At 39.3% G+C, this 12,869-nt stretch overlaps 1 protein-coding gene across 2 annotated transcripts in view; it reads right to left on the bottom strand.

The window, feature by feature from the left end:
* TBC1D8B (TBC1 domain family member 8B) overlaps nucleotides 1-12,869 on the bottom strand; it is a 37,497-nt gene that overhangs the window by 8,662 nt on the left and 15,966 nt on the right. Inside the window, exons 7-14 of one of the 2 annotated variants that reach the window (XM_065846176.2) lie at nucleotides 11,408-11,575; nucleotides 10,026-10,175; nucleotides 8,234-8,384; nucleotides 6,670-6,884; nucleotides 6,108-6,225; nucleotides 5,138-5,423; nucleotides 3,763-3,892; nucleotides 411-509 (exon numbers count right to left, since the gene is read on the bottom strand). In XM_065846176.2, the coding sequence (XP_065702248.1) occupies nucleotides 411-509; nucleotides 3,763-3,892; nucleotides 5,138-5,423; nucleotides 6,108-6,225; nucleotides 6,670-6,884; nucleotides 8,234-8,384; nucleotides 10,026-10,175; nucleotides 11,408-11,575 (1,317 nt within the window). Of the gene's footprint in view, nucleotides 1-410; nucleotides 510-532; nucleotides 1,351-3,762; nucleotides 3,893-5,137; nucleotides 5,424-6,107; nucleotides 6,226-6,669; nucleotides 6,885-8,233; nucleotides 8,385-10,025; nucleotides 10,176-11,407; nucleotides 11,576-12,869 lie in introns of those variants that run through there. The other variant, XM_071813489.1, reaches the window with a different exon arrangement.

Below are 12,869 nucleotides of genomic sequence, written 5' to 3' on the forward strand. Positions count from 1 at the left end.
TTTGGGATTGCTTCCCAGAGCAAAAATGGAGGTGATTGATTGTTTTACTGTAGCACTGTGGACATTTTACAGTGCTCTATGCCTCTTAAAGAAATGCGTTAACAATTTAACAACAGCAGACAGAAATATAGGTCAGGCTGTTCCAATCAATGCAAAGTGCCAGTGATACGCCAGCCTTTGGAAGTTCTCTGTGATGGCCTCACTTGTGATGAGACCAGAAGGTCATGCTGTGTTTCACTGACCAAAAATGTCAGAGGCCGAACATCAGGTAACAGACACGCTGCAGATGAGAGCGACTTCAGCATATAAAATTATATATTTGGTCCTGGAAAATGTAGCTCTTGTCAGAATTTTCCAAAAAGGAATTAATTTTATCAGAGGGAAGGGTTTAGCTCTTCCAAGTCACTCACCACATTCTGCTTGGTCGTAGCTTCCAATGTCTGGATCACATAAAGCCTGTTTCTGCAGCGCATGCTCTCAACATCCTCATATCGAATATCGCCATATCTCTAAGAAGAAAACAATCATTCCATGCAACCAACTGTTGCTAGACACTTCTAAGCAGCTATTTTTGTCTTTCTTGCATCTAAGTACAATACAGGCGTGGACACAAAACAAGATCCCAAAAACTCTTGAGCAAAAGAATAATTTATTAGAATACTAACAACTCTGCTATCACATGGTGACCACTGCCGCAGGGTAGCAAAGTGTATGTGTTGTTAGGGCTTGAAGTTCAATCTAGTAACATTAGATATTAGCTGAAGTAATTTTCAAGTCATTCTTATCTACCTCTGGAATTTCTGAAGGACAGGGAAGGTGTCTGAGCATGGGAGTAGAACAAGGACATTTACCTTTAAAGAAAAGTAGGACAGTAGGCAGAAACTAGAAACAAGCTTCCAGATAAATCACAGAACAAATTATTAAACAATTAAAATCTAAATAGAAACAGATAAATCAAAACGGGCCAACATTTTTAATCAAGATAATGTCAAATCAATTTAATCTCCTCATATGATGAAATGCTGCCTAGTGTGTAGAACTGAAATAGCGGATAGGACACATCTTTACTTCTGTGAGGTTTTTGACACTGTTCAACAATGTATGCAACCAGGAAAACATGGCCTAACCGCAATCACCGTGCACCCTGTGCGCAACTGGTTCTAATACCAAACTTTGAGAAGAAATGAGTGATAAATGAACACTCTAGGCAGGACTTGCAGAAGTTTTTTCACGGTGCGTTTTGTTCCCATAATCAGCAATGCGCTTCAAACAAGATATGAAGAACTGCAGCATAAAGAGTCTGAGCATATAAGCTTTGGGGAAAGGCTAGAGGAACTGGTTGTGTTCAATCTAGAAAAAGAAAAGATCAGAGTTGAAAGGGTAAGTGATGAACAACAACAATCTGATTGCAACAAGGCATTGCAGAGAAAACTGCCATTGACGATCCTCAGTAGCGCTTTGTGAGCATCCAAGAGGAACTATACTGGATATTAGGATATTTTCTGACAAGAGCAGAGAAACGCTACAATGGGCTAACGTCGTTGCAGATTCTCTTTTGCTGAAGAGTTTTAACAACATATTCCCAGGATGATCTGGGCGTATGCAGGACAGGGAGCTGAACTGGGTGACCTGTGGAGTTCTCTTCCAGAACTGTATTTCTGTGTTCCTGTGAAGACCGCTACCAGCACACTTCTGACAGGGAGCAAGGAGGAAGCAGAGAGAAATTGCATCTCTGACTCAGAACTCATTCACTGGTCTGGCTTCTGGGCACTGATATTATGCAATGGCCTCAGTAAGAATATACAAAAGATACATAATCTAACTGCATTAGTGCAATGTGATAAAATGTTAACACGTTCTTCCATTCACTAATTAAACATGACTTCTTCATACCTGATTAGACTGCCAAAGAATGAGTCTTGCATTTGTGCCTGACTCATAAAGGCATGAAACTGCACAGCATTTTAAAATTCAATTCCAAACCTTTCCACTTAATCGCATTTATCTTGTGAACACCCATGCGAAGCAACAGTATCACAAAGAACATCTCTGTTCACTTATTCATGATTTGTACCTAGACCCATCTGCAGAATGACTACTCTCCATTGCAGCAATCTCTCCATTTCGAAATTTGTTTTATTTTATTTCCTCAGTGATATGAAAATAAAACCCTTCACCGGAACACAATTGTGTTGAAATTGACTGTCTGGTCAAAATGGGAAGCAGGACATTGACTCTCACCCTGTAACAGCAGTTCTCAAACAAGGGGTTGTGACATTTACCAGCACTGAAGAAATTTGGTTTCAACCGAAGCTAAAAATTTGCATCCAAAATGAGGCTATGAGATACGGGCCTAGGAACAGGGCTGTCAGCTTGGAACTGGCAGATTCGGTTTCAAAGATCTGCTCAAATCAATGTTCAAAAGCCGTAACAAATCAGAGGCTGTTCCTTTGGTCCAGTCACCTGCCTGCAATGGCAGGGGAAGAAGAAAGGGAGTTTCTTCTGCTTTGTCTTTCCGTTATGCTTCCAACCCTGTGAAAACTTCAGCTTGCACTTCAGAATGCAATATACAGCACTTCATTATTTACGATCTTTATTCTGCAAGTATTCATCCCCACTATGAGAGTTCACCATGACAAGAAAGACCCATAATAGTTCAAATCTCTTCTTACAAGAATCTTAAAGCATTTTACAAACACAATTCTTCAGCACAACATTCTTGTGGGATGATGTTGACAGCAGAAACAGACTTTTTATATTAGCCCAATGCTACAAAGACATTTCAGGAGTTTCTAATTCTTTGTTCAACCCACTAAAGGCAAAGCTCTCTCCTCAGTAAAAATCAAATGAGACACTTCTTAAGTTATACAAATTGCATTTAGTTAAACTTTTCTCAGTCAAGGTCAGGACATTTTTCCAAGAGAGATGTAATATGGATCTTTCATTAGAAATATGTGACTGAGAATCAGAAAAGACACACACACAAGTATAATCTAGATAAAAGAAAATAGCTAATAGAAAAAAAAAAAAAAAAAAAAAAAAAAGTGAAGAAATCTTTTCCCTCAGCTTGCCTTTCGGTTATGGTGGGCTGAGCAGAAGTCTATCTACAAGTGGATTAATACCCTGATACAAATCATGCCACGGAAGGAAATGCCTCATGATAGTCTGAAGACAAAAGAAGAAGAAGCCAGACCTATTTCCTCCCGAGTGCGAAGCTGCAAAGCTAGACGCTGCAGAAATCAAACTTGCAAATTGAAAGAATGTGCTAAAAGACCGTAACTGGTCTTCCTCAACCAACACATCTCACAACAGTCATTTAACCTGAAACTACTCAAGCACAGTTTCCCCGCACGGGTTGTTATGTCAAATGTTACCACTACCTGCAATGTGCAGTAACCAGTTTCAAATTATTATAGTAAATGCAAGGGCCATTTCTGCTGTACTTTGTCATTTAGTTGACCTGCTAATGAAGTGGATGAGGGATGGCACCACCTGACCCGTGATGAACTTACGGAACTCCACTCAGGACAGCCTAGCAAGCACATTCCAGACAATTCAAAAAACCAAAATAATACAAAAACAAACCTACCCCATAACCTATAAGGTTTTCAATGAGGCTCAACAAAATATAGAGCCCAATTTCTACCAATTTAGATAGGTCTCCTACTCTAGTTTGCACAATGCAGCTGCACTATTTTTAAGGTAGCCCATGCAATGCAAACACTGCATGGGATACAAAAACATACCCACAGGAACACATACTTCATTTGACTCTCGGATCAAATCGGTAATGTCCACTTTGGGGTGGTCACTCTTTGTGTCGCTGAGGCTGGAGCCCTGCTGCACAGCTGGAGGCAAAGGACTGTCTTTGTTAGTGACACTGTCAAAAAATCTGCACAAAGCAAACACACAAGAAATCAGCAGGCACCAGTTTAACTCAACAAAACAATAACATCAGCATCTACTGAATAAAAAGCACACAAAGAATGGGAAATAGCAAAAACATTAGTAGCACAAACATGCTGTAATAATAACAAAGATATATAAAAATAGGACCCAACTACCCAGAGAAGGTTATAGAGCTGTAATAATTTTTTAAAATATACCAGCATGCAACAGAAGTGTTACAGCCAGATAAAAATGTTGAAAGCAGGAGTTCAAAAGGAGCTCATAAAAATCATCAGCATCTTGGGTGTCAAGCGGAAACAGCAGCTTGTTTGGTGCAAGTGAAAATTAAACTTTCATCACACTTCTGGATTTTAAATTTTAACACATTTAAACTGGGTGAATGTACTCTTACTGTTAGGGATTTTTAAGTGTTAAATATTTAAATGAGCATAGCTAGGTTTCACAATAAATACCTGGCTGCATGGGCTCGTAGAATAAAAATTACATTTTCCTCATTAATTCTGTAGCTCCTATCCTATATTCAAACATGCAACAGCTAAAAGTCTCACTAAAAGGAAATTCTTACTATCAGTTCCTAACTGCTACAGCACAGGCCTTTTGCTGTGTTAATACTCCGTAATACACAATCACAGCAGCCACAACAGAATTTAGGTAGGTAGTGAAGCAAAAACTGTGCAAGTTTTGCTTGCAATACATCAGTTTAAAATGCACTTTATTTTGCATATATTAATTTATTCTTCAAATGCAAATACAGAACCAACATCAGGTCATGATTGTCCTCATCGCGTTTTTTTGTATTATTTCTATTTAAAGCCATTAGCAGCACAGGAGCCAGTAGCCTAAACTACAAGAACTGAGCTGCAGAAGATGTTGTCAGCAAGTTGATGCCTGAACTGTTTGGAACGGTCTAAGTGTGCTCTAGATTATTTCATCATTAAGGAAAGCCACCTTCTATAAGCGATATAAAGTCCAAACACATTGATTTTACTTTAAAATACACAAAATGGCGATGGTTTCGAAGAACTTCAATGGAGGATGGGATTTTCAGAGGATCAAGCACACTTTCCAGCCACCCCTTCTGGAATTTTGGCCCAAGATGAAAACTTAATTCCTATGAAGCCCTTGGAAGTCTTGGCCAGATGTCTTCTCAGCTGCCCCAGAATGACTTATCTATTTCCAATTGTAGCAGCTGCTACACAGCCTGTAAGAATAAGAGTTAAACTGATACCTGTTGAGAACACTGACTGCTTCTGCATCATCCTTACAAGTCAGCAACTTCTCCATGTTGTATTCCAGCACTGCGAGCCCCAGCTGCAAGATTGCCTTTATTCCATCATAGAAGAAACAGTCCACCACATTGACTGCACTTTCAATAGGCAGCACACTGATAAAAAGGGTAAGGAACCAGGAGAGAGAGACCGAGGAGAAAAAGGTCATGTCCGTCATGTGGCCTGCCAACTGAGGCAGATGAAACCTGATGAGCTCCTCAAACACTGCCTGATCTACCAAGGCACCTGCAGGGAAAGGATAACAAAACCACCACCCAAATCTTAGTACAGAGCAGCACACTTTTCTCCGAGCACCGACCAGATGTCAAGCCCCCCGTCCTCATGCAATTTTGTTGTAGAAGTGTGGAACCGCTGCGTCCGCTCCCTGGGCTGCACGCTGCGCGCTCTGTGCGTGTGCCCGGAGCCGTGCTGCGCGCTGTAAGGTGCGTTAGTGCTTTTGGGGGTGTGAGCCCACTTCCAGTGGGTCTCCTGACAGCCAGTACACCTGCTCTGCAATTAGAGAGAAACCTCATATCCAAGTTTCTTCTAGCACATACACCTGCGAGTAGCGAGTATGAGATCAAAGCGTTAAGTCTGGACCTGAAGTAATTCTTTTTCCTTTATCTAAGCCAACTAAGTTTCAAATATATAGTATGAATTGCAGTTATAATACCAAAAGCACAGTATAATAGCCTAAGTGACTATTTCCTGAGTAGTTATGCCTAGAGTAATGACAATATCTGAAAATCATATCCACTCCTACTTAAGAGTCTTGAGATGCTCTCTGTAACTTTCATTTTCTACTTCAAAATACAGAACCAAATGCAACAGTTTCTCTCCACTGTTCAGTCTTCAGCTCATTCCTTACACTTGTTCTTAATGAATGAACATTTATATTCAATTCTAGATAGAAAGACAGATGGATGTTACCAATGATTCGACGATTGAAATAATCGGGTAGCATCCTTTCACACACAGCAACCAAAAGCCAGAAAGCTTCCTCCTCTTTAGCATACAGCAGAAGCACTGATGTCAAAATATTCATTGCCTGTAACATTTAAATAGGAAAGGAAGCACTTATGAGGAAAGATGGCGAAAACACAACTGTTGCCATTTGTTAAAATTTATATTCCTGAAAGCACTTTACAGCACATTTTGAGTGCTAGGATAACTTACAGCCATGCCCAGTATAAGACCTGTATCTCTGTATTATTAAATATAGAGCATAGTATTTAAACTACATAAAAATATTTTTCAGTGCTAAAAGTCTAGTAAGAATGCAAAGGCATATATGAAGTAGACATGACAGAATTTATCAACAAATTCAAGTACAATGTAAAAACTCATGTCACATAGTGGGATGAAATAAGCAAGGGAACCACTGAGCAAGAAACCATTACATATTTATGTGACTGATTTTATGAGGTGCCACTGAACTGCCCTCATGAGCCAATATTTAGTCAATCAACACTGAGTCTCGAAACTGCTGTACCTGACAATATCCAATCTGGGGATTCCTGTGTGCATAAGCTGTAAGAACTCTCCTGAGCGCAGAAATTCCGGTGTCACTCTGAAAAGCAGGATGCTCAGGTAAGGAGCGACGTAAATCTCGTTCAATTTCATCAGTTGCTAAAGTGCAGGTTCCTAAGGACTCTTCCACCAATTCAGTGTAATAGCCAGGGTTGGATGCCATATCATTTACAGCACCTGCCAACACATTGTATTGCACAGTATTAGAGGACATCAGTGAAGTATCTGCAAATTGTATACAAAGTTTTGGTGACTACAGAGGTATCTCACGATCTCCAGATATTACTGCAGTAATGTATCAGAGTAATTCTACTGAAAATAATTTAATTACTCTGAATCGAAAACAGAAAAGTGACATAAAATAAGGGTTGGAGGAAATCTAACTCACTTTCCATTATAAAGTTGAATTCTAATTACTTTTTTGTTTCATTGCAGGGAAAAAATTTTAAAAAGGCTTCCTTTCACCTACAATTTTGCCCAGGTTTTCTGGAAAATACAATGCCTTTCCATTTGTAGAGCTGGAAACAGATTAGAAAACCAAGGCCAAAGACTGACATTTACCTAATTAATTCCGTAACTTTTATGTCAACACCTTCCAAGACAGAGATATCGGATTGGTAACAGAAGCATAAATGCCTTTGTAAACGCTCAAAGAACATTAGCAAAGATAAATTCACGTTCACACGTGGAACTACCATATAGTAGGCTGAATGAAGAGTATAAAATGCATTTGTCCCGACAAACAGATCCTCTGGAACAGCAGAAAGGGAGTACAGGTAGCAGATAAGGTCTTGGGTGGCTGCTCAAAATCTGCCGCTTCTTTTCTGAATCCAACCCAGGCTTCCTGTAGGACCCTGATAAAGTCAGTGGTTGCTGCTTTTCTAGGTGTTTCAGTGAGCAGGAACAGAAAGTGCACAGAGGTGTTGTAAAGGGGTGTCCTAACTCCCTGGGCCTTCGTTCCCTCAAGTTAAGTGCTCAGATGCAGGTGTGTTCTACAGAAGGAAGCCACAACAACACACTCAGAGCTTTGGCAAGAGATCCCCTGTGTGTGAGGAAGTCCACAATTCCTATATGTCTCACTCTTTAAACCAACCAATAGCATATGGCAAAGAGCTGCCAACAAACATGGCCAAATTCTCTGCCACGAAAACTATTTTTTTTCCCCTGTGTGTGGTAACACTATCCTCTTAGAAAGCTAAAATCAAAACCATCGACATGCTTTTCTTTTTAGCAAGTAAAGAGGCTTTGTTGAAACTGATTGTACCCCAAAACAGCATTTATTCTTATCATTATTTTTCAACTGAGCTTGTTATAAAAGAAGCAGATGCAGGTTTGGTTTGAATCAATGCAAAACAAAATAATAGACAGAACTATCCTGTTCACCATTTTGAAGTGTCTTTCTTCAGAAAGATTTGGATAAATTGCCAGAGGTAAGAGCATTCTTTGTCAGACTACTTTCATCCAGAACTAGAAGATCCATACAGGTGAATCCACAAAATGAATCAATTATACTTGCTATGCAATACCTGAGAAGAGTAGCCAGAGTTCTCCTCTTAATGCCTCCGGGATCCCTCTTACAACTAGGTCTCGAGTCTTCTTTGTTCGAAACATGGTGACACCATGTCCCCGTTCCACAAAGAGGATGTTCCAGGACTGTTCTTTCATTTTTTCTTTCAACTATGAAAAGCAGAAAACAAGAAGCATTAACTATACTGACCAAATTTTGCTCCCAGTTATATTCATATAAAGTGAAAATGGCATCAATTTTGATACGTGAAATGAACACTGATGAAAATCAGAGCAAAATCTAACCTGTGCATAGCATAAATCAGCTCACTGTCACAGCCACCTGCTTAATCACTCTGATAAATTAACATACATGTGTCAATTTTAACATATCTATGAACGGTTCTTTGCCAACAGCAATAAAAATGTACTAACACTGTTACAGATGAAATTATATCCCACTGAAACTCAGCAGGCAAAACAGCTTGTGTCCTTTTTTTGATTCATCATGATTTCTTGCATTATATTAGTTGACAGATTTGGAACAGAACGGCTACAAATGGTGGAAAGTACACAGAAGGATGGCATGACATCAGTGTCATCATTCTCACAGTTTTTCAGTCTCTCCTCAGCTTATTTACATGAGCTCCAAATAACACGAGGAGAGAAGCAATAGTCAGGAAACTCTGCAGGAGAGTGAAGTCTAGTTGGATTAAAGAGGGGAACTAATAGCTGAAAACACGCTCATATAGCTTTTATATTTAACCAAATATTTATCAATCAGAACGTTTTACAAGCTAGCAGTTTCTGTTAACACAGAAGACAACAGTGTAAACATCTGAACTTCAGCAGGACCAGCCATGCAAGTAAAAACCGCTTTGCAGAATGAACATTCCCATTTCAGACAAAACTGAAGTTACAGGCATTTTACCCGCAGAGCAGAAGGAGGCAGAGATAGTAGAAGCAGTGAAACAGATCCTTCATGAAGTACAGGATTACTAATAAACTCTTGATGATGTACCTAAAACGCAATTCAGTTTCTCTGAAGCAAAGCAACTGACGACTGGGTGCTCCAGGGCTGAGGCAGTGTGAACGCTACCACTGTATTTTCCGTGCATGCAGCAGTAAGATTTAACATTGTTAAAGCAATTAAAGGTGCCAAAAGTAGATTTTGGCTACTTTTGTTTAACATACTATAATAGGTAGAACTCAAAAATCTGGATTCCCTTTTCTCCTGCCCAAAGGGTGTTTATTTTCTGATATTTCTAATATCAAAAATTCCATATCTTAATTCACCCAGTTCTGCTGAAAGACTTAATTTTAAAATAGTACCTGTCTTCTTGCATACACTACAGACAAGCAAAAATAGGATGTCCTACTGCAAAAACAATTAAAGAAACACTCTCCAGAGGATAACTTTGTTAGACAGTAGTGTAAAAGAATGAAACAAGGAAGAAATGAAGTCAGTTTCTAGATAACATTCTCCTTGCCCCCAAAGAGCTTGTAGTGACTTTGTATCTTGACAATTCAGACAGATATGAAACACGTTCACTATCACAAAACAAACAGACAACTCTTCCCTGAGGGGTGGAAAAGCAGGAGGAATTAGCTCCACAAAGATAAGGCATATCCTTATTACACAAGATGAGCAGAAAATTGAACGGAGCCATGAAGCAGCGCCCTGTGGATTCCAAATACAGACAATGCAGATGAAGGAAGACTGGCAAAGCCCCAGAGGAAATCAGCAGCCTTGCTGGGATACAATCCTTTCCAATTAAGATTCTGAACACTGTTGGCCATTTTATCTCTTACCATTTTAGGGTCTAGATTCTCAGTATCCTGAGGATGATAGACGGTCATTAGGGCTTCTGTACCAACAGTTTTGCTGTTATCTCTCTGACTCGTTTTTGATGGTGCCGCATCAAAATCCTTTGGAGTGTTCGAGGCAGAACTAGCCACAACCTTGAAAAAAAATTTAACACTGGTAGTTATAAATACCAAACATCATTGTTTATTACATTAAGTTACAGGTATTAGACACAGACTTCCAAAATAAATGAAAAACAGCAGTCCCTACTCTGCACAGCTGGGCTTTAAGAGGCTGCACTTCGACAAAAAAAACATCTCTACAGCCAAAACTCAATTATGAAAGGACAAATGTTGACAATGAGAACTGTAACAGATAGGGAGGTCTGACCATCCATCACCACTGAAGTCAAAAGAAAAGCATTCATTTAAATAGACCCATATATTGAACTATACAGAAGTGCTGAGAGCATTTAAAAACCAGCATCAGAAGCTGGATTGTTTTTCAAAACCTGATGGAAAACAACGTAAAAGAACCAAAACCACAATCCATTCACAGTAGCACCATTGTTTAACACATTCTCCTTCATATGGGCACAGTTATTTTTCCACACCTTAAACCCAGAGGTACATGACTTAGCATGGTATGTCAATATAATGCAGATACAACCAAAACAAGGTAATCTAAAAGGGAATGCCCCTTAACACTCAGGGCTGTGCTGCACCCTTATCAGCTGAGCATTGCTGCTGATATCAAACTATCTCGCATTTATTAATCATTTTTGCCCTTTAATCCTTAAGAATCAAACCTCAAGATAGAGATTTTGCTGATACACTGATATTTTCCACAAAAGGCACTTATTTGTACACTTCTCCACTCTTACAACTGTTACTTCAGAGACTACTCGAGCTGATTCCATTTGTTCAGGGGAAAATTTTCAGGGAAAAGATACAGCAACTATGTAATTCTTGTAATGGATGTTTTGTCATTGCTTCCTTACTTCTCCTGCATGAAACTATACTTACAGGTTTCTTCACATCTAGAAACAACCTTACAATCATTCCATCAACTTTCTGAGTCAAATAGCTGGCAAAAAACAATACAGCTACACATCATTTTCCATCAGACTGGTGGACTTTTGCTTTAATGTGAAGGGTCTGAAGGCAAGAGATGGGACCATGATGTTTAAAGAGAAAAAAATATTTAGACAACTTGAAATCTAGAGGTACAGCAGACACTGTTACCCATCTTGTGTCTAGATTCAGGCTTACATATAGATGTATTGCATTACACAGCAGAACACTAACAACAATACATAAACTCTTAGGAAGTCTAGACAACTTATGCCTAGGAGCAGGTAATAAAACAGAATTAGCAGAGCAGCTACCTCTGCATTTATGATGTGTTGTGGACTTGAAGTTGCACTGCATTTCATTCTGAGCTTTGCCACAAGCTGTTCGAAATCTCTAACCTCCGTGAAACGAAAAGCTGTTTTTCCTTTGGTACTAATGCTGACTCCTCTGTTGGCTGGATCTGCCTTATCCACCCCTGTGACCTACAGAAGCAAGGACACATAAATTAGGCAACAAATTTTACCAGCTTACTTCTAAAAGAGAAAACCTGTTAAAAATACATGAGTACATGAAACAGTACAGGTAGAATTAGTAACCCAGGTAACAAACTCACTACTTTAAAGCTCAGTGGTCTGGAGCTATTTTAACACAAGATAATAAGTATTATGCGACAGATTTTCAAAAGAGTATAAAAAAATCTTCGAAGCTGTAAGTGCTGAGCTGCTTTGAAAATCTCACCTCCTTATACCTGCTGGAGCTGTTACTCTTTTTTTCTTACCATCCAAAAGCAGACAAAACATGGCTTTTGCAAGTAATCAAAGGAATCAAGCTTCATAAGAATGAATTTCCAGTGAGAATACCCGTTCAAAGACAGCTGTCATAACACATGACAGCTGGAGCTGATTTTAATTGCCGTGATGGAACAGTTAAGGATTAGAGCAGTTAATACACTTTAAAAATGCAAGTACAAGTGAGACAATCATGAAGAGCCAGACTGACTGCTATTGCTGATGGTTTTACATTGTTACAGGCAAAGAATGAAATACCACTGAGCTAAAGGTACTCTGCAGTACACTATCACTGTGTAATAGTGAGGGGCCAACAATCCACAAGAAAGAATTCAGAATCAGCTCCTTTAACTCAGCCTCTTCTTGTTTTCACAGGTTATGGAAGTGTCTATTGTTTGCAGAACTATTTATAGACAATCAGTTAAACTGCTTTATCTGGGAGAGGAACACCACGTGTATTGCTGCAATTGGCTCAGCTCACCCCCCTCCGTCAGGTGTCTTATGTCAGGCAGCGTGTACACAGAGTATGTAGAGCAACCACAGAGAAATTACAGAACCTCATTAATTTTTGGGTGACTGTAAAATATGCCTGGGTGCTGATCAAAAGCTTTTAACACTGGAAGACTGAAATGTGGCAATGTCCCAGGGCACATTAAGTCAAGAGAGGGATGAAGGGCTTTTTTTTTTTTCTCAGAAGTTACTCCACAGTCTAGCTATAGTACTCTATAGAAATACGAATGCTGCACCCTTTAAATATGGTCCTTATTCAGTCTGTTGAGACTATCAGCTGTGGTGGCATTGATACACTGATGACTGTCAATGGATTTTCCTACAGACTTTTGCACAGGGAGCACTGCTCAACTGCTGCAAAAAGAATGGCACTACTCAGCTAAGAAATAAACACACCAGAGAAATTATTAACCTTCAGGATCCTCTACCTTTACTTTTTATCTTGAGAACCTCCCATTCACTCAACTTCAAGAATTAA

This window comes from Patagioenas fasciata, chromosome 11 (assembly GCF_037038585.1).
Source record: "Patagioenas fasciata isolate bPatFas1 chromosome 11, bPatFas1.hap1, whole genome shotgun sequence".
NCBI classification, from domain to species: Eukaryota; Metazoa; Chordata; class Aves; order Columbiformes; family Columbidae; genus Patagioenas; species Patagioenas fasciata.